Source organism: Crassostrea angulata, chromosome 3, assembly GCF_025612915.1.
Source record: "Crassostrea angulata isolate pt1a10 chromosome 3, ASM2561291v2, whole genome shotgun sequence".
Classification (NCBI taxonomy): Eukaryota; Metazoa; Mollusca; class Bivalvia; order Ostreida; family Ostreidae; genus Magallana; species Magallana angulata.
In genome coordinates, this window is record NC_069113.1 from 34,486,068 (window position 1) to 34,507,957 (window position 21,890).

The 21,890-nt window shown below is 33.2% G+C and overlaps 1 protein-coding gene and 1 long non-coding RNA gene across 2 annotated transcripts; one reads left to right on the top strand and one right to left on the bottom strand.

Moving 5' to 3' along the window:
• Positions 1 to 242: 242 nt before the first annotated feature.
• On the bottom strand, positions 243 to 21,852 carry LOC128175075 (son of sevenless homolog 2-like). The gene is made up of 24 exons (XM_052840484.1): positions 21,485 to 21,852; positions 19,714 to 19,974; positions 14,776 to 14,859; positions 13,715 to 13,795; positions 13,030 to 13,230; positions 12,370 to 12,510; positions 11,822 to 11,932; positions 11,408 to 11,506; positions 11,161 to 11,288; positions 10,836 to 10,966; positions 10,323 to 10,511; positions 9,667 to 9,790; positions 9,355 to 9,438; positions 8,763 to 8,975; positions 7,809 to 7,934; positions 7,238 to 7,394; positions 6,856 to 6,957; positions 6,500 to 6,655; positions 5,816 to 5,998; positions 5,055 to 5,166; positions 4,699 to 4,868; positions 3,469 to 3,585; positions 2,953 to 3,187; positions 243 to 2,635 (listed from the first exon to the last, which is right to left on the bottom strand). The coding sequence occupies exons 1-24, from the start codon at positions 21,557 to 21,559 to the stop codon at positions 2,268 to 2,270; spliced, it is 3,648 nt and encodes a 1,215-aa protein (XP_052696444.1). The 5' UTR covers positions 21,560 to 21,852; the 3' UTR covers positions 243 to 2,267.
• LOC128175078 (uncharacterized) lies at positions 13,867 to 21,477 on the top strand. The gene is made up of 6 exons (XR_008242629.1): positions 13,867 to 14,422; positions 16,467 to 16,718; positions 18,501 to 18,541; positions 19,746 to 19,993; positions 20,249 to 20,302; positions 21,163 to 21,477. It is a non-coding gene; the product is annotated as an uncharacterized LOC128175078 (long non-coding RNA).
• Positions 21,853 to 21,890: the final 38 nt, after the last annotated feature.

Sequence of the window (21,890 nt, forward strand, 5' to 3'; positions counted from 1 at the left end):
GGACTTCGCTATAAGCATGTTTTACTATAGTCTCCTGATGTTGACCATCCACTACCGATATATTACAAATAATTGACACTATTTATATGAGAGTTGCAAACATTCCATCCCAAGATGCAGAGATTAAATATTGCTGAGATGTTGCACCTCGATCACATAATGCAAGAACATACACCGTTTAAAGAAATTAATGTTAACTGGATACTGGATAAAATGACCAACTTGCAAAAACTACTGAACACTTTTAAGCTTCTTTTATGTTTATTTTTCCATGAGAGAACACATTTAATACTGATGCAGGACAGTTCATTTCTTTGCCATAAATCACAATACAATTGCCATCAATGATCATTTTGTAAAGTACATGTGTATAAAATGAATCTGAAAGCTCTGGTCTTAAAACAACTCCAAGCCGAGCTTACAGTCTGCACTGATAATCTGTAATCTTATAAATCACATGTATAAATTCCATGTACTGGTAAGAAAAGGCTAAAAAAAATTAATACACAATACCACTAGCCTTTTTCTACCTGCAATATATACGATTTATACTGGTATTTATTTGGTTAACTGGACTCAAAGAGATTTGGCAGAGGAAAAATGACATATGCATCGAAATATTATCGATCAACAAGAAATCTCAGATTTCATTAAAGCAACATTGTAATGTAAAATCACATACCCTCAAGCTTCACTAATACATGTAAGTTTGTATGCAAGCACACACTCATTCTATAAATTGCAGAATTTGTAGTTGTCAAAATTGTAGAATATCAACAGCACTTAACCTGTTTTGATTCCATTACATTAAGAATACTTGAACCCATCATGGCATGTACTGATGGTGCATGGAAATTAAAGTCATTATCTAAAAGAAATAAAAATCTTTTCTTTGAAGTTCCATAATTGTTGAAAAATTGAAATACACGTAATTGCAAACAAATTAAATCATAACTGCGAAACTTATGTTCATGAAAAAGAAAAAAAAATATTTTTAAAAATTGTTCGCACTTAATTAACAAGTCATTCTAAAATAAAGTTGTAAAACGTTAAAGCATGTACAAATATAACATTGAAATTCAGCTTCTTGCTATACAAGTATGAGTATATCCTTACACTGTAGTTGTTGAAGGAAAAAAAAATTAATCTTCACAAATCAGCATTGTGAAATATGGCATAGATTTAACAACCCTTATCAGCTAAACTCCTCCCAATGGAAAGGTCATTTGTTGATCACATTTAACATGAATAAAACAAATTCATCATAGGTTATAAGGTTGACATCACTGAATCTTCAAAATCTGAACGACTCTGAAACATGTCTTTTAATCAAGCAACAATGAAAACAACAGAATTAATATTTTTTTTTGTATTCTTTGGCAAATTCATTGCAAAATTCAACAATGTTCAACATCAATAGCTATCTGTTCAGTACATTAATAGCACTAGAAAAAAAAACCACAAATCTGTATCACATGACCAACATGGTTTATTCAAACCTTTTTTACGAGTTATCACCGTATCCAAGACCTCCAATTCGGATAGGCATCAACACTATATTGGCACTTTAAAAGACCTAGGATAATATCAGCTAACTGCTCCATAGATTCCAATGAATTCACACAATCCCTTTTCTTTAACAGCGCATGCTTGGCTATTTGTTCAAATCACAGGAAAGGCCTTCTGTTCCGATGCACAGCCGAAAAATATAATCAAACTCTGCCTGCAGTTTTCCTGACGAAAATTCTGAATCCTTTTGAGCACTTCTACTATGACAAGTTCCAAGTGAGCAAGTGAATTTCCTTTGGAAGGCAATTTTTAAAATGACATCAACAAATTTTGATAAATCACTACAATGAATTCTTTTGTTTTCAAACACAATGAATTTGCACCAAATACATGTTAGTTACCGTATCTGAAATTGAACAACACATGAACCATGAATTTCACTTTTTGGAAACCATTTCAGGGTGAAAAATATTTTTGGAAAAAACATCCACCTCTTGACGACTTTGCGACAGATAATCCATGAAACCAAAGACTTTGGAATTGACTTTGTGATACATAATGCCTTGAAAAAAAACAAAACAAACTTTTCTCTTTTCATCCTCTTTCGAAAAATGAAGGCACTGCCATGCACAGATTTCTTAGAGAATCTCTGGAATGACTCCCACACGAAATCATTCTTTGGTGAACAATAAAATACATGTAATATTGCTGTGGGGATAGGAGGAGAAGAGGGAGAAAAAAGGAACACTGTTATTGCCCTAGCTGCTTTTCTGTCTCGTGTGATGAGCCGACCTATATGTTTTAGGGGGTAGCTTTGGGATACCCTCGTCACTGTCCCTGTTCCCATTAACATGGTGGAATTCCGGCTGGCTAGGAGTCCGGTGACTCGTCCGGGGGAGTGTAGCACTAGGAGGTCGAAAATGCAGGCTTGACTGGGAATCGTGTCTTGGGGGCACGGGGGGAGGAATATTTCGCGGGGGAATGGGAGGGTCTGAATCTCTTCCAGTCTTCATACGCGGAGGAAGAGGAGGGGGAGATTGAAAGTTTTTGCATTTTCCTTGTGTCTTTGGAGGAGGCTGAAGAGGTGGTATCGCAGAGAATTGACTAGGATCATTTGACTTGTAATCTACAAAAACAAATTTTGTTTAAGTTATATTGTACATATCAAATAAATAATAATTTTTAAACAAAAGAGCTTACATGTATAATCGGTCAGTATACAAATGTAAGCCTTAATGTATGTAGTACAAGTTTGATTGCAAAACTTTTTTGGTGTACTGGGTACTAAAAGTTATCAAATTGCAATTTGGCAATACCCTACTAGCTATTTCTTCACCCCTTTAAAAAAATCTATCATCTCAAAACTAAAATCCTTGTTCAGCTATTATTGCCCCAAGTTATCAGCCTTCAACTTGTATGCTCCTATTTCTATTTCGTTAATACCTGAACTGCCGGGCTTTGTGGGAGAGGCGGGTTCAAACACGTCCGTGGGTGAGCAGGGAGGCGGAGTCTGTAGAGGGGACTGTGGATCGACATCCTCCGTGTCGTTCAGGATCTTGTAGCCACCAGTGCCGGTGCCCGTCGGTAACAGCGTTGGAAAGAAGTGACCCCTGGTGGAAGTTCTCAGAGAGTTTGGCTTAATGCCCGGAGACTTCAGAGAATATTCAAACCTCTTAGGCTGTTAAAAAAATAATAAAGAGGGAGGGCTTGAAAAAAAATTTTTTTTGCTTGTTTTGTGGTGACCAAACATACCACAACTTTTGAAGAAGAAATAAGTGGAAAGTTTGAATGTCTATGTTAATTTAACACTTATTCATTAAAACTCTACCAACATCTACCTAAGTTTATAAAATTATCAAAATAATATTATCATACACACATTTTAAAGATGAAACTTAAAAGAAAAGGGTCACTTCAGTTCTTTTCCAATGCATTGATCATATATAAGAATATACTTACAAACTTTTGGGGCCGTAGCATCCCTCGGGGTTCAATCTTTAATGAACTCTCATATAAATGATCATTGAACTCTTTTTCTGTCATGTTTCCCAGAGGATTCAGGTTCTCAAAGAATTCCTATCAAAATAAACATCAATATTTAAAGATTAACATGAGTAATGTTATTTTACATGTGAACGTAAAACACTGGCTCTGATGTAAAAACACTGGCTCTGGTGTAAAAACAATAGCTCTGATGTAAAAACAATGGCTAAGATGTAACACATGTAACACTTCAGTTAACAAAGACTACTTTTCTACACTTTTCTACATTTTTTACTCACTGGTGTCTAGTATGGATATTCAGGGTAATACAAGTGTTTTATCCCTGATAATTTAGATTAAATATGTTTACAGTTTAAACATCTGTGATGTGATTTCATATGCAAAAATGAGTGTTCCACACTTTACACTAATCAACAATCATGTATAATATTTTTAGGACTCACCCTGATGTGATTACACTAGAGTTCTACACTTTTGACACTCACCATTTTGTGATTACACTTGTCTAGTTGACACTAAAGTATTAAATGTTTTACACTTTTGAGACTAACCCTGATGTGATTACACTACTTAAAAATCAAGTTTAAAACTACTGACACTAATCCTAATGTGATTACACTAGTTAACATCCAAGTTCTACACTTTTCACATTAACTCTAATGTGATTACACTACTTAAAACTCATGTTTTACACTTTTTACTCATGTTTTACACTTTTTAGTTTAATCAATATATGATTACTCTACCATAGTTAAAACTTAACAAGCTCTACACTAACCCTGATGCGATTACACTGTTTTACACTCAAGCTCTACACTTTTGACACAAACCCTGATGCAATTACACTGTTTTACACTCAAGCTCTACACTTTTGAGACTAACCCTGATGTGATTACACTGTTTTACACTCGAGCTCTACACTTTTGACACTAACCTTGATGCGATTACACTGTTTTACACTAAAGCTCTACACTTTTGACTCATGTTTTACACTAGTTTACACTAGAGTTCTACATTTTTGAGACTAACCCTGATGTTATCACACTAGTTTACACTCAAGCTCTACACTTTTGAGACTAACCCTGATGCGATTACACTGTTTTACACTCAAGCTCTACACTTTTGAGACTAACCCTGATGTGATTACACTAGTTTACACTAGAGTTCTACACTTTTGAGACTCACCCTGATTTCCTGCTCCACTGTCAGACAGTAGGGCTGGTTCTGGTATTGTTGAATCTCGCCTGTTATTTCAGCCACTTTCCGCCGCTTGCTAAAATTTATTATGTCTGGTCTGTTTTGCAGATGATCTGGATTGCCCTCTTCCGTTAATAATATGTTTGTTAAATACATGCCTGGAAATAAATCATATGACTTAGCAAAGAATAGCTATGCTTTAAAAATGGAACATCTTATTTTAAATTTGATGCGAGACTTTTTTAATTTACATGTTAGTTTGTTCTTTCAATTTTTTTCAATTTTTGGGGAATGAAAAAGGATCTAAGGTATAATAAAAATTTGTAGCAACACTATTTACTTACCTAAAAATGGAACACATGGGGGATTAATGGATCGCAGTTTTTCTATATATTTCTTAAAATGGTCTGCATTAAGCTCTTTGGCATCTTCAAACTGCTTCCTGTAACTTACTTTCTACAATACAATAAATATTTCCATTTAGACAATAGAAACAATTAATGGAACAGTTCCACAATTGGAAAAAAAAATTCAATAGTACAATTTATTCTTGTCACTGTAAATCAGAAGGCAAATATTTCAGTAATACATATTGAAAACTTATTTTCATCTTTCACTCCTTGCTTCAGCCTTCGTGTACATGTAGTTTAAATAGCAAACTTAATTCGATGAAATTCAAAGTCTATATTCATGAATGTACATGTACAAATAAGACCTCTTACATGTACTTCTCATAAGTCTCTAAAATTAACAAACACGATCATGTATACATATTACTCCCTATATTTTCAAAGGTATGATTTTACTTGTAATTTTTTTGAATGCATATTAGTTGTTTGATTGATCTATAAGCACAATGGCTGAATAGTATTGAGAATAAATACAAAACAATGCCTACAAAAATCAAAGTACTGAAGTACTGACGGGAGTTGATTTTATCGATTATTATTTATTCAAAATCACCGATATGTGATTTTGCATGGCAAGTAGTATCAGTAATCGAAATATTTCTGAGAAATTGTATGGATCCATGCAAGATTGAACTCTTGTCTTGTTCAACTAAACGCTCGACAAAAAGCATTAAAAAGAAAAACCTGATACTTACATCTAATGTATGTTCCAGTCTGAAAACAGACGCAGAATTTATTGCACTAACAATTTCTAAAACACCGTTAAAATTGTTCAGTTCCTGAAACACTAACATAATTTCCATAGTCCTATTAACAACAGACACTCTCTCTTCAAAGTTCTCTGTCTCTATTATACACTTCTCAAGCCAGCATATAAACTGAAAAAAAGAAAGAAAAGAATATTAAAGTTAAAATTAAAGAAGAGAAAACTGGTTGCGTTGATATCTTGATATATGTCTGGTTATTTTTTTGCAATGATCCAATTTTAGTATTTTCTGTTATCCCTATCACATTGCTAAAAGAACATTATGTAGTAATTTCTATTAGAGCATTTTTATATCGCAAAAAATAACGAACATAAATAAAAAAGATTTCACCCATTCCCATAAATTTTGTGACATGTGAAAAAAAAGATTAATTTAATTCATGTGAAATATAATTTTGCTATAGATAACCATTTTCCTCTTATTAATAACAGTAAAAATTTCTATGGAATATGTTTTTGTTGTAAGCCAATTAAAATCAGCTGTTGCATTGAATTTCGTCATGATGAAGGAAATAAGACACTGACTTACATTAACTTTTGTCATGATGAAGGAAGGAAGATATTGCCTTGCATTGAATTTTGTGATGATGAAAGAAAGAAGACCCTGACTTACATTATTAGTAAAACTGATCATCTTGAGAAGATTGGGTGAGGAGGTACTCTTATTCTCCTTCATCCACGTACACCCCACAAGTTCTGACGGCTGGACCGCTCGGTACAGGTCGAACTCCAGCAGCGTCACTTGTCTGGCAATCTCAATAGGATGAAGCTGAAACAAACCAACAAGTTGCATCAATTCACAGTCAACTTTTTACACAGGCAATTGTTTCTCACACGAATTTCACATGAAACTTTATTATAATTATGCATTTTTATGATATAATTTGTCAGAAAGTTACATGAGGCACAATGGATATAGAACAGCAGTACTGTCTTACATTGATACTAATAAAGTAAGTATAATTATACCGTCATGAGATCAAACTGATCCTTGTCCTTAGTATGGTGCCATTCTATGGGAGGAGCTGGTTTGGCATGAATAATGTCCCTTTCTGTACTCACACTCTCAAACTGAAAATGCACAGGATTGATCACAAACAACATCAAAAACAAACAAATTGGGGGAAAACCCCATACAAATTGATTTTAATTATCTGAGGTAAGAGAGCATTAGATACGGAAAATTGTTTGCATTTCTTTTTGTCAATTTATTAAATTTTTCAGTCAAATTGAAAGTGTAGTGTACATGTATATGTACGTGTATTTGGCATTGAGAGACTATCAGACTCATAGTTAGTGTAGAAATATTTTTGACCTGACATATGAAGAAAAGATCACAGGCACTACTTACTCGTCTACGAATGACTTTAAGAATAGACTCTGCCATTTTCTTCATTGCTTTGCCCTTGACATTTTTTAGGAAAGTGTTCAACGTGTGTAAAAGAGATTGGTCTCTCTCAAAGTCATAGTAGTGGTGATCCACCCAGTGCCGTAGCACGTTTACAACCCTGAAACAAAATAGACACATTCAATCACAAGAAAACTAACAAAATATTTTCACAAGTTTTATAACATTAACATCAATATTTAACATAGATCAAACTAATGTCATTATCTGCAGCATGTCTTTTTTCCCTTTGAATTTATGTCTGATTACCTCTAAATTAACTTTCCCAATGAAACCTGTGATATTATATAACAATTGATTAATCCAGAATTTTTTTTTTATATATGAATTCCTCAACTAGCATTATATTATTTAACATTTTGCTTCTGCATTTACTCAATATGGATTTTTCTATTCTGTGTATTCAATTAATAACAAAAACAAAACAAAAACCAATACTTTGTTGCATATCCCACGTAAAGGGTATAACAGTGCATTACATGTTTGCAAATAGGAAGAAGATTGAATGCCTTGCCTAAATTGCACAGGTTTAATGTATTCCTTGCGGAACTTCTTGAGATCATCTTTGATACGCTGATTAGTGTCAGCATCCTTGTTTAGGTCCACCTTCAAGTTTTCTGGAGGATCGGGGATATTGAACCTGCAAGAAGATTGAACACTTCATTAATACATACCAAACCATCACATGAAATAATCTAACACTACTTGATCCAAGGATAAAAAAAGAATTGGCAACTACTCTCAGAACTGTTACTGTATAAGGATGTATATGTCTTGCAAGTAAAAATACCAACAACAACAAAATAAAACCAGTACATGTTAGACAGATGTTTTAATTTTCCTTTGTACATGTATTTATAAATATACATGTTTGTATAAAACTATACTGACAAGAAAATATGCAACATCTTTCTTAGTAAACCTAAACAAATCAACAAGGGGCTACAGACCACAAGTAAATATTGACAAATTAAGCATGTACCCTTGGCTAGTACAGCAAAACTCAGTTATAACGTAGTCACTGGGACCAAGGAAATTACTTTGTTATATCCGTAATTCATTATAACCGTATAAGAAATTCATTAAATTTACATAGCTGGGGATCCAAGAGGACTTCGCTATATCCGTGAATTCGCAATATCCGTGTTCGTACTAAACGAGTTTTACTGTATAATCTTAAATATATTTAGACATAATTTTGCTGTCACTAATGTTACCTATCAGTTAGATCACCCAATAGTGTATGTTGTTGCAATAATTATCAATATTCTTAGAACTGTAATCAATGAGTGATCCAACAGTGTATTACTGTCATTAGTAATATCTTTAATGTCACTGGGTAGATTCAACAATATATCATTCTGTTATTAATAATACCTTTCATTTATTACGTCCAACAGTGTATTACTGACATTTGTTATACCTTTCAATAATCGATCCAACAGTGTATTACTGTCATTAGTCATACCTTTCAATAAGTAGATCCAGCAGCTGCGAGGGAGTGCAGAAGGACCTGAATGTGGTCAGGAACGTTTTTACAAACTTGGGGTCGGCGTACATATGGTACGTCAGCCGCTCAATCAGCTTCAGTAGCGTGCCGCCCTTAATTAGCGGGATCTCTGTCGGAGAGGTCCCTGTCTCCTCCATTACTATGTTGTCTGGACTGTCCTTCTTTGCAAACCTGAAAAAAAAAAACCGATTTCATCACTCAACTAATCTCATACATTTTATATTGAAGATTCCTTATTTTAAGCCACACAGAGTAATAAATTCTGGGAATTCACCATTTTTGGAAATGTGAAAGGGTGCTTTACACAACTTTATGCAGACATCATATCGGAATCTACAGCATTCATATACATGTACAATGTAGTTAGTTCTAAATTCTAATATTCATACATGTATTTATCTATTGCACTTTTCAGAACTTGGTGAGAATACATCATTAGCCAGTTGAATGTCCATATTTATACATCAACAATATTCAGTAATACAGTAATGTACATGTACTAATATCTACATTTGTAAGTGTATACATGTATCAGGTGTTGGTCACTGACCTGTAGGTCTCAGGTGGAGGTAGGATCAGTGGCCTGTCCCTCTCCTCTTCCTTCAATATGCTGTCTAACCGTCTCTCCAACATACTGCAACATAAAAAATAACTTTAATATATTTTGTACACGGAAAGACACTGAATTAAAACATAATCAAATGAAATTTTTTTTAAAAAATCAATCATTATATTATTTCTTTTCAAATCTTGTTAAAAAAATCTTAGTATAAAACTTAATTAACTATACACTATGAAATATCTGCATTTATAAATCTAAAAACACATCATAATAAGAGATGAGGTGTGATGAAGACTTTACCTCCGGGTCTGTAGTGAGATGAGGGCAGCCATCCAATTACTCTTCTCCTCCGCAGACTTAGCCGACAAGCTGACACTGTTGTTGGGGTGATCCCTGGGTACTATCACAAACCAGTTTTTAAGTTCTGAAGGAAAAAACCCACACAGCATTAATAAACTTAAAATTATGATATAACATAATTATTAAGTTTCATATAACAGTCTGAGGTACATGTACATCCATTAAAGTTTCTTTACATTGCTGCAATCATTGATAAGAAATATTTACTATGGTGTCTTCTTTTAGTTCAATTGGTATATTTTACTTTTAATATTTGTGCCCTATTTTGCACAGTCAAACTTAAAAAACTAATAAATGTACATCAAAACTCAAATATATTAAATTTCTGAGTTAAGATGTACTGTATACTACTCTAATTTGCAAGCAAGGAAATTTTGTGAGGTTTGTAGGTACCTCTTTGTCTCCAAAATTTCTTGAAGGTGTCCAGTCTTTTCATGTTTTGAATAGTAAACAAATTTAAATTTGGGACTCTATATTGCCAAAATTTATTCACCGCAAAACAATTTGATCATGTCAAGTCAATCGTAAAATGAAGTCGTTTAAAATAAAAGTATAACTTTTGGACACATACAACATAAGCAATGGATATACTGTACCCTCTGTGTCATCTTTGTCCTTGATCTCCACTTTGCGGATGTGAAACTTTTCCTTCAGTTTGAAGTCCCCCGTGGGGTACGTTACAGAGGACCTCTTGATATTTGGCTTACACAGAATGATCAGGCCATCAAACAAGAACACGTGCCTCTCTGTCGGCTTCCCTTTCGCATGTTTCATTAGGACCCCATCTGGAAATGTCAGCATGTGTTAAAGTGTAAACATGAAGGAATCAAGGAAAAAATACGGAAGTGTTCGAAGTTTTAAAAAAAATTCAAATCCTTCCTTTCTAAATTTCATAGCGAAATTTTTTTAATCTGCACTGTAAATGACTGGTTCAAGATAATATTATTGGAAATCCCACTAGTAATATCATGCAAAATGGCAATTAATCTCAATAGAAATGTATATTAAATCTTTCAAATATACATGTATTTTGATACATTCCAATACAACTTCGAAGTTTATTTTTGTAATGTTTTGGGTATTTGGTTTTTGGGGTTTTTTTTTTTTACCTAGGATAAATTCACTGCAGCTCTGCCAAATATCCTTGCCCTCCCAACCATCTATACTTTTTTGAAGTTCTGACATTTTTTGCACAACCTGTTGTCTTCCTGTTCTGCCCTGTAACCGCAAGGAAGTTTCCCTACAAAAGGTAAAACATATTTGAATGAATAGTTTGTTGTCATAATATAAACCCAAATATTGCTTTAAAACATTATAAAAAATTTCAAGAACTAGCAAAAATCTAATCTTACCGATCAGTTTTGCAAATCACAAGACACGTACAAGTACAGGTTATTAAAAATTGTAAGATTCATTGCTGAACTATAAACTCACCAGGGTTTTGTTCTGGGAAGATTGCCATTTTTGATCTTGCTCTCCAACACAGAACGAAGAGATGCTAACAACCCATTGGCCTGTTCTAGGAACTCTGAATCTTCATTTTGACTCACATTTGTTAATCCCTGCAGGTGACATAAAACAATTTTAATTTCATCTTTATTTCCTTCGGTTCTGATGTAAGTTCTGCATGAAATGCTTGTTTAATACATCATAATTATAGCACTTGAATTTTCAGACTTACTTTAATGACTTCAAAATAGTGGAGGCAATGGTATATTGGCCCTAGTAACAGCTTCGGCAAGACATATTTAACAGCATCTTTAAAACCATGACCCTCATCCTGAAAAAAAAAAATCATCTGTCATTATTACACAAATTAAAGTTGCTAGCAATTTGGGGATGAGATTTCTCTCCAACCTAAATTCATCCTAATGTAGTTGTGCTCATCAGATAAAAATGACTTGGCAATTAGCACAATTTTAGATTTTCCCACAAGCAATGAGTGGGAATGGAGCAAATAAAACGGGGGCAAAAATTTCCCTATTAAAAGTGCAGGATTTCAATTCAAAAATATTCATTGTCAGTATGTGACTATGTCTCTCTTTATTTCCCCTTTGCTGTGTATCTGTAAATTTTATAGATGTTATACACTGACCTCCAGAGTTTGGTTGAGATCACTTCTCTGCATCAGAGTGTACAGTCGTTCCTTCCCCCGGGGAGACAACATGTCATCCACGTACTTCTCATACACACTGAACTCCTCCTCCTACAAAAACAAATTCAACACAATAGAAGGCCCTCTTCCCGAAAATCTGAACAGAAAACACGAAACATTTTTATGTGACTTTTGTCATGCATCAAAAGAATTCTAAATACCAGTAGATTGAATCTAATCAATCTTTTATAGCGAACAATGCATAACTCTCGTCAAAAGAAATCAAATTTCCCTGGGCTGCCTTTTACGTTACAACTTTGTGCCATATTGATAAGTCTAATGTACATTGTATCTACAGTTAAGTTTCACGAAATAATGTATGTTAGATCATTTTTTTTTTTCAAATTTATCAATTTCAAACAATTTCATTAGCTACAGGAATATTTTACTGGCATTATGTTGAAACTGTTGATGAAAAATTGGCACTCATTAATTAGGTCCCATGTATTAAGTTCTCTTGTATTTATAAAGTTTCCTCTGGTTTCTACCTCTGCCATGTCCAGGAAGCAGATGCCCACTGTCAGAGTCTCATTCTCAGCAGCAACCTCCATTTGTTCTTCCACAGAGCTCAGCAGATTAGCAGTGAATTCATAGATGTCCAAAATATTGCTGAATATTATCTCTAAATCCTGCAAAGTACCACAAATAGATTGAGTGACAATGGGTTTTTTTAATTAAAATATCCTACATCACATATCAAACAAAATTTTTTCCTCAAAAGATAAACTTCCATGATCACAGAAGTAAGTCATGTTTTCATTTCAAATATTGTATTTTTTTCCCTTGCTTTCATTACTAATATGGAATCAAAAGAGGTGGCTCAATTTTTGTGGTATTCAAGGGTAGCCCTCCCGCAAAATTTACATCCTCAACGAAAACAAATTTTAGAAAAAGTTATCTTTTTTACTGAAACTGAAAACCAACGCATCCACGAAAAAAACATCCCAACGAATAAGTAAAAAAACTCACAATCCACAAAAATTGGCCTCCATGAATTTAAATGATTCCACAGTATCTGATTAAGTTACATCTTCTTTGCCTTGCTAGTTGTGAAATGTTTGACAATTGTACACTGTCTTCCTTTTTTTATAAAAATGGGTTTTTTTTCTCACTTTAATAATGATATGGCAATATTTAATTTCTCTTACCTTGCTAGTTGGGAAATGCTTGACAAATGGAGCCCTAAACACTTTGATGATTTGACTAAGGTCCCTCATATACTGAGTCTCCTCAAAGATGAAGTCTTTGACGATGTCCTCATATGACTGGGCCTCGGTCCTCAAGCCAATGGGTTCCTCCACCAGGGGTAGTGAGACGTCCTCCTCTGAGGAAAACATGTCCATCAACACCTGTAAAACAGGGACAGAATATACAATCAAGACACCTATAGTCAATTCCTTGGATTTTTAAAAGAAGAAATGATATTTTGGATGCATGAATATATGAAAAACAAAATTTGAATCATTCATTAAAAATAACAATGTCAACTTTAAGCATAGAAAAATCATAAAGAGAAATTCATGGTTAAGAAAGAAATTATTCAGAAATAACTATTTTTTCAAATCTATTTAAAGAAATAGACTTTTGAATTTAATACATTAACAACTAAGAAACCCATTTGGGCTTCTGGCCAACATTAAGATACATACCGTACATTAAGGCAAAACCTGATCAGGAGATGAGCAAGTAAATACTGATTGGGAAAACCCCACATAAGTAACAGCTCATTGATTAATAACCTTTCCTCCTCCCCCCCCCCCCCCTCTCCAACTTTCTCCACCCCAAATTTCCACATACAACATGCATGGATATAATAATTAGGTAAATGTTTACCTGATCTGCACATATTGCCACTTTGATATCCTGATATGTGATCTCTGTGTGTTTGATATTCCTCACGTAATTACCAGTCAGCTGCAACAAAGTGAAACATAACTGTATATCATATAAAATCATACATCATAATACATGTACTACTTGTCAAAATACCATACATTACAAAACATTAAAAAAAAAACAACATCCAAACAAAGGGTCACACTTTACCTTCTTCTTCAGGGTATTAATTTGACCCATAAAGAGGCCTACATATTTTCCCAACGCACCAAATCTCCACTCACTTTTCCTTTGTGTAGAATTCAAACAGTACAACAACCCACTGTTCTTTAAACTTTCCATATGATAGTATTTTTTTAAACCATTGCTCATTTTAAGTCAAAACTGTTCAATACATACAAAATTCTCTTGATTCATCTTTCATGTATTAATATGTATACATGTTCTAAAAGTTTTCTCTTCTAAAGGTCAAACCTGGGTCACAGTAATGTGGGACGTCCATTTACAAATCTATCATAATGTGTAAAAGAAGAGGCATCCTGTGATTCATAGTCTGAATACAAAGCAACTAATGTTTAATTATCAACCAATAAAAATCACAAGTTTTCAGATATTTATCTTCCTACTGCGACCAACCTACTAAACTGAAGACTCTGGAACAAATTCAGAAATCTAGGCATTCAATTTGCTGTCTAATAATTCTAGGTATGTATTCTGTTTTTTTCTTAAATTCTTATTTTTTTTTCTTTTCTTTTTGCTTTCCATATATATAACACAGATAGTTTTAGGTAAATCAATTTCAGAGTTCTTCCCCTTTGCTGCCAATCATGATGAAAAGATATACACGTATATGTAATTGTATTTTCACTATGTCATCAATTCATTTACCTTTAAAACATGCAAAAAACTGGGCCAAGTCACAATATGACAAAATATGGGTTGATAACCCTTATGGCTCAAATGAATCTAAACAATACAGCCAACCTAAAATTAAAACCAAAGGCAATACCTATCCTTCCTGCTTCTGAGAGATATCTACAGAGTTATCTGACCCTTACCTTGAGAATGTCAGCAGCAATATACTCCAGCACAGCCACAATGTACAGTGAGGCATTATACTCGATTTTGTATCCAAGGACATCCTGCAATGGAAGAGACAAACAATATAGTGATCAGCAGTTTTTATAAAAAAAAATTTTTTATCTCTTATTCTGTATTTAAAAGGATGATTCAATGGATGATCATTCCAAATTGCAACTTATTTACAAGTTGCATACTCATATGTGTGTAATTGCCAAGTCTTACAGATATGTTCAAAATGTAAAGGACTGGAGGTATGAGTTCATCGATCAAGATATCATAAATTGTAAATTAAAATGTTTAATTGCACTAATGGGGTATACTAAAATGTTGCAAAGGTTAAATGCAAAGAGATGCAAAACATTTTACTGTTGCAACTTGCAATATGAAAAAAAAATCATGCCAAAATTTATTTTAAATATTTCTTTCTATCCCTTTTGCACCAGACACAAAATCAAATGAATAAACTTAAAAGTTATTTGATCTTGACATCAAATGACTTTGATATGTCATGGTCATGAAATTTCTCATGTTATGAGCAACTTTTAGGAATAATTTGATTTATTTAAACAATATTTTATTCAATATAATACATTGAATGGGATTAGACACAGCCTATTTTAGCCATCTACCTGATATTTTAGGAATACTATAAAATACTGATTAGTCTGGTGTTTGTGTAACAATTATGAACTGAAATTTGTGAACAAGACATGTAAACACCATTTTGGTTCATATAGGGACAGACCAAAAGCAAATTCAATGGCAAAATACTGGGCATGTCCCATTTCCTACATATCGATAAATGTTTAAAATAAATTTAATTGCACTGACATGTATATTGAGTCAATAAGAGGCAACTCTATACTGCACAGAAAAAAAAAGCCTGACAACAAAACAACGAATAATTATCCTGGAAAACATGGACAATGGATCCATATCTTTTGTAATAATAATGATAAAGTCAGTAACAGATGGCATACCCAAATAGTCTTTACAACAAAATATCCAATTCATAACAATAACATTTTTGGGGGGAATGAGAAAAATTACATATTTTACATCAATCCGCTAAGTAATCTATATTAACCTACATTTAGGGGCCTTATTGTTAATGAATACATAACATTATTTTCATTTCAAGGACAGATATGTTTTGTTTCTCTTCATGAGGACAGATTGCAAACAATGCAATGCCATTAGGACAGTTGTTAGTCAAGTAACAGTCTTTCCAACAGCTGTAAATCGTCATATTTAAAAAAAAAAACAGAAACGAAAGAATGGCATCCTTTCCCTCTTTAGTTAGACCAAAGCCATATATTCCCATGGTTTCTTTACACTTTAATCAATAAGATTGTAAATCACCATATATTTTAGGAAGACAAAAAAATACCCTACTTTCCCTCTCTAGTCATCTCCTTCAACTCTGGTCTGTACATCTATACTTTTAATAATGGGGAAAATGAGAGCAGAAACTCTAGTTCATATTTTTTCTAACTTCTCTCAATTTACTTTTTTCTTCATTTATTTTTTTATTAAAAAAGTTGATGAAAAAAAAAGGTTTATTTTAAATACTTATCATGGAAATCTTCAAAATTTGTGACTATATATAAATATAAAGACCCATCCATTTCTTATTATATCATCATGTGAGCAGTCCCGTTTGCAGGTTAAGTGGTCTACGCACCATCGTAAGTGGAGCAGCAGACGTCAATGCTGGCCTTAACCCCTGTGTATCGCTCGGAGCAGACCCAGTGATTGTATTTGATGTAGAGGAAGAGGAAGTTTACACATGACAACTATTTAACCACACACATCAACTGTAGATGGTGATAAGACAGAGTATACCCTTCCTCTGCAGAACACTAGCATCCTGTCCCTTCAAGTGCACTTTTCTGATGTCTCTTTTTTTTTTATCTTGGTATGTAAACAAACTATCCATTTCTTGGGCAACAAAGGTGACTTTGTCTCTTTATGTAAAATGAATTTACATAATATACTGTATATTTGTTTTAGATACAGATCTTCAACAAATATTCAGATCACATTTTTGATATTTTTAAAAAATATGAAGGTCTTAATACGTACTGTAATGCGGCTAATGCCTGAAGTTAAATTACATTGTAATACATGTAATGCTTTTTTCACTAATAACTAGACATCATTGAAACGGACACCACAATAAAACAGCACCATAATGATTATGGACATTACCATGATAATAATTTTACTTAAACTCCTTACAACTTCACCTAAATATTTTAGTACATGTATATTCTTTATTCAACAAGCACTCTTTAGTGAAGTAAAAGGCAGATAAGGCCAATAGGATAGAAAGTAAGGACCAAACGAGAAATTACAAAGTAGTCTGCTATGACCTTGACATATGACCTAAAAATTTGTTTCAAGGTTACTGCAAATCCTTAACTTGCAGGCATACATGTGGTAGGTGGGACCAAGGGTAGAGAAAATATGGATTTCAAAGACATTTTTACCTTTGACCTGGAAACTTATACAAAATCACTGTACACCTATTACTAACAAGCACCCTTTAAATGAAGAAAAGGAGCTGAGGGGAGCAAAACATTGTCCTGAAAAGGACTGTTCACATAGGCCTATGACCTTGACCTTTGACCTAGACACTTAAATCAAAGTCTTTGCCTACCCTTCACACAAATATGAGACGAATTATGCCAACCAAAGGTATTTAAATTTGAACCTATAACAGGTCAAATGGACAGAAGGAAGAACGTTTAGACTAATCACTATAGAACATGATAGAGTGGCCCTAATGACTTATAGTTGAAACAAAATTATTGTTTGACGTACAATTCTGTACTAACAAGGTAAAGGTCATACTAGCTTGACGTCATATTGAACACCAAAATTGATTAACTCATGTGGGATTCACTTAACACAAACAAAATGGCCATGCAGTAATACTCCTTTGCGAGGAAAATTGATGGAAGTTCTGGGAAATATGACGCAACATCAATTATTTTAAAAATGTTGTAATATTTAATTGCCCTGCAAAGAGCACTACTGGTTATCGTGTATCGTGAAAAGGTTAATGAGTCAGAAAGCATAATTGAAAGTTCAACATGAAATAACATTTTGTAATTTGTGGATAACATTAATAAAATATTTTTGAAGGGCATCATGGGCATAGCACTGTTTCAATATATGTCAGCAATTTCTACATATAAGTGTAAATGGAAAATCAAATATTAATATCCTTGGTGTTAAAAAGATTATAAAGAAACTAATGTTTTTCAAAAATATTCATATTAAGAATTTGGTCTTTAATGAATCAAAAAATCATGACGAAGTATATGCCTTTTTGGCTTCATTACTGAATAATGTATACAAGGTTATTTTCACCCGTGTAATTTTCGCCCTTCTACACTTGCAAACAGTTTTGCCTCGTCTTGAATTCACCCAGACACAGTTGTTTTTAAATAAAATTAATTGAAGACATCGGAATTCACAGAGTCTTAAATTCGCCCGTTAACAACAAGAGCGAAAGGGGTGAAAATAAAACAGGGGCGAATATTTCCCTGTATACAGTATATATGTATACTAGAATAATGCTGTATACATAAGACCCTTCTGTCCCAAATATTATGGGACCTAAGTTTAACCTAAACTTGGGTCAAAATTTCAGTCATTCTCCGTGATCTCCAAAATGCTTATAAATTAACAGATTGTCACCTCAAATGTGATAGACAAGAAAGAGAAACATTCGTATGTTGCATTTTGAATCTAAATGACATGTTTTGGTTCATAAAGCATGAAAACATTTATAATTATACATTATTTGTTTTTTGTTTTTAATCACTACATTTTTACTGATGTGACGTCTTTGCATTTACATGTAGCATGTGCAAAATGTACTTACTTTATTTTTCCAATATATTTTCAATGGTATAGGGTATGCCTTTTCAATGGTAATGATTCTAATAGCTGAACATTTATACGTGCATTTGTCTTTGCTTGAATGTGTCAGTTTATTAGTTTATCAATGCAGTAGTTCTTCCAGATGAAATTTCATCTGCACACCATGTACACTTTTCAAGAGACATATGCTGGTCATAAATCTAGCTACTTGATTTTCAAGTGCTCTAATATAGTTTTATATCATGCATCACATGAATGTCTTAAATCTTTTAAAAACCTGGTTGAAGTTTTTAAAAGTTTTTGTCTTTTCATCTATATTTTTTTTTTTTGGTGGGGGGGGGGGGGGGGGGGTTTTGATTTCTTTTAGAGAGGGTTTGGTGGATTATTAGAATTAAACAATATCTGAATGTATTTTTAAGTGTTATGTATGTGCATCTAGTAGGTAAAACTTTGAATTGTCAATAATAATCAAAATACCCCTTTAAAAATGACCAAGATCTTCAACTACCTTTCCTAATGACAACAACTGTAATGATATACCTAAAATGCACTTACATATATGCATTTGAATGGGGAAAAAAATCTGTAATTATTATTCCAAACAAAATGCTATATAAATTACAATGCTAGTGTTATACCATGTTGATAAAACATTATATCTATACACCGTCAAACCTTGTTATCTTGAACACCATGCAACAAAGAAAAATCATTTACTTTTTAAAGGATTCGAGATATAGGGGTAAAATTATTGAAATAATAGTATGTTGGAACTTTCAACTCACTTTGACATATCGATGGTATTCAAGAAATTATAGTTAATTAAGTCTTCCAAATCACTTAGAAAAATCTATGGTATGTGTTCCAGATACCAATGCTAAAGTTCAACTGCATGATTTATATCTAAATAAGCTGTAAGATTAAAACTCTAATTCAATCTACATCACTTTTTGACATACCCATGGTATTCGAGATACCAATATTCGGGTTACCATAGTTCAACTGTATGATTTATATACCTTAACAAGAGCTTGATGGATTTTGTCCACAGGAAGAACGATGTTGGAATTCTTTTTGCCCTTCTCCAGAGCTGTGTTCGCGTCCCTGTTGGCCCACTTGTCAATGGGGTCGGGGAATGTCTTGTTGACCCTCTCGGTCACGTCCTGTACGGAGTGGGGCTGGCAGGCACACAGCGTGCCCAGCAGACTGATGATCAGGCTCTCTATGTACTCTAAGGCATCCTCTTTTGCAATCAGTGAGGGGTGGACTTGGTGCAGAACCTGTCAATGAATGATGAAGGTATAAACATAAAAAGTTACATTTGGCCTATATATTTCACCTTAACCTTTTCCTTTACAAATCAATAATCAAATATGTAATGAATAATATATCAATATTGCTATAAACTTTTAAAAGGAACAATTTTTTTTAAAGAAAAAATAAGTTATAATAATTTAAAGTTAAGATGCTAGTTAACATGATTAAGACATGTATAAGTGTGTATAATAACTATCAATTAACATTTCTTAAATTTTAATAAATTTTGTTTTGAAGATGGAAGAAGAAAAGAAAGCAAAGAAGATGAATATTTTTTTTTCAACATAATATGTGAGCAGTTCATTGATCTTTTTCACACTTGATCTATTTTTCAATAGCATACACATGTTCAGTGGTCATTCAATAAACTGAAAATGACCTCTATGTCATTTTTTTTTTTAAATGGTTTGAGCATCAAAGTTAAGAGAGTTGATGCAACTTTTATTTTACCTAAAAGCCTTGAACCAGGCCAATAGAGTTTTCTAGCAGAAGCTAGCAGGGGAGAAAAGTAAAGAGGGATGAGATCATGATCGAGAGATATCTTCTACTAATTTACGATATGTCTTTAAAGAACTCAAGATATATAAGAATCCAGCTAAGTACAAACCAGCTATACTCTGTCCCAAGTTTCTGCTTCCAACATTTTTTTGCTTAATATTTTGAAAACCATAAATTATAATATTTTTGTGTCCAAAATACATTCATCAACTAGAATGGAAAAAGTCCAAATTTTCTTTTTGAAAAGCCCCCTCTACCACTTCAGGTTTCACACATCCAACAATTCAAATTCTAAGGGGATTTTCCATTGCAAACCACATGAAAAGTATCAAGATGACAACATTGAAAAATGGTGCGAGGTGTGTCAAGTACTTCATAACGGAGAAAAAATCTAAAAATCCCCTTTTATTATTCTCCGTAAAAATAAGTTTTCATCCATGTTCATTTCTGCGGGTAAAAATAGATAGAGTGTCAAGAAAGAATTCTTGAATTTTTCCCCTTGTATCAATTTCAGTTGTACTTCTTTCACAGGTGTGTGTATTCTTGTTAGAATTTGTCAAAAGAGACGGCAACAGTAACGGCTGGGACAGACTATGGCCTTTTTACAACTTTCAAAAGTATATGTAATACATCTTAAACTCTTTATCTTTCAGCAAACCAAGACAAAAACAGAGTCATCCTACTCGATACCAACAACTTTTGTATGTAATTGGAAAATATATGACAAACAAAATGTAAAGAAACAGTCTGACAGTCCGATTAGTGTAATATGTTTGGTTGATACCATAATTCTTTTTTTTAAATATGTCAATTTTGTTGACTAAAGGAAAGTAACATTTCCTGAATTGAACTACAAACGAGGAACCCTTTTTGATCACATCATACTGAAATATAGATATCCATAGACTGTAAATTCTGAAGGCTTAATATATAAGATGAATACAGTAAATATTATATTGTATTCCAAAAACTTACATTTTCAAGAGCTTGGACAAAAATACCCTTCCACTCTTGTGCGTTGAAGTTTTCAGGAAGACTTGGAGGAAACATTCCTGATGTTTATTATTGATCCTTAATTGACAAGTTCATGAAACCATGATGACTTATTGTTTCTTTTTGCATAAATATTCTACAGAAGTGAATAAGCCAACATGACCTTCAACTTCGCACAAATTGTGTATATTTATGTTGTAATTCAGACAACTGCCTCATGGCAGTTGCATACATAGTGACTCTAAAAACAATATACATCACATTTTGTAACCACGACTGCTATAACAATGAGATAAAATTGCCTTTTCGATAGAGCTTCCGCAAATCCCGAACAGGAAGTTAATTTGTCAAGTGCTACTGCGCATGCTTCGCACCTGACCTCCTAAAA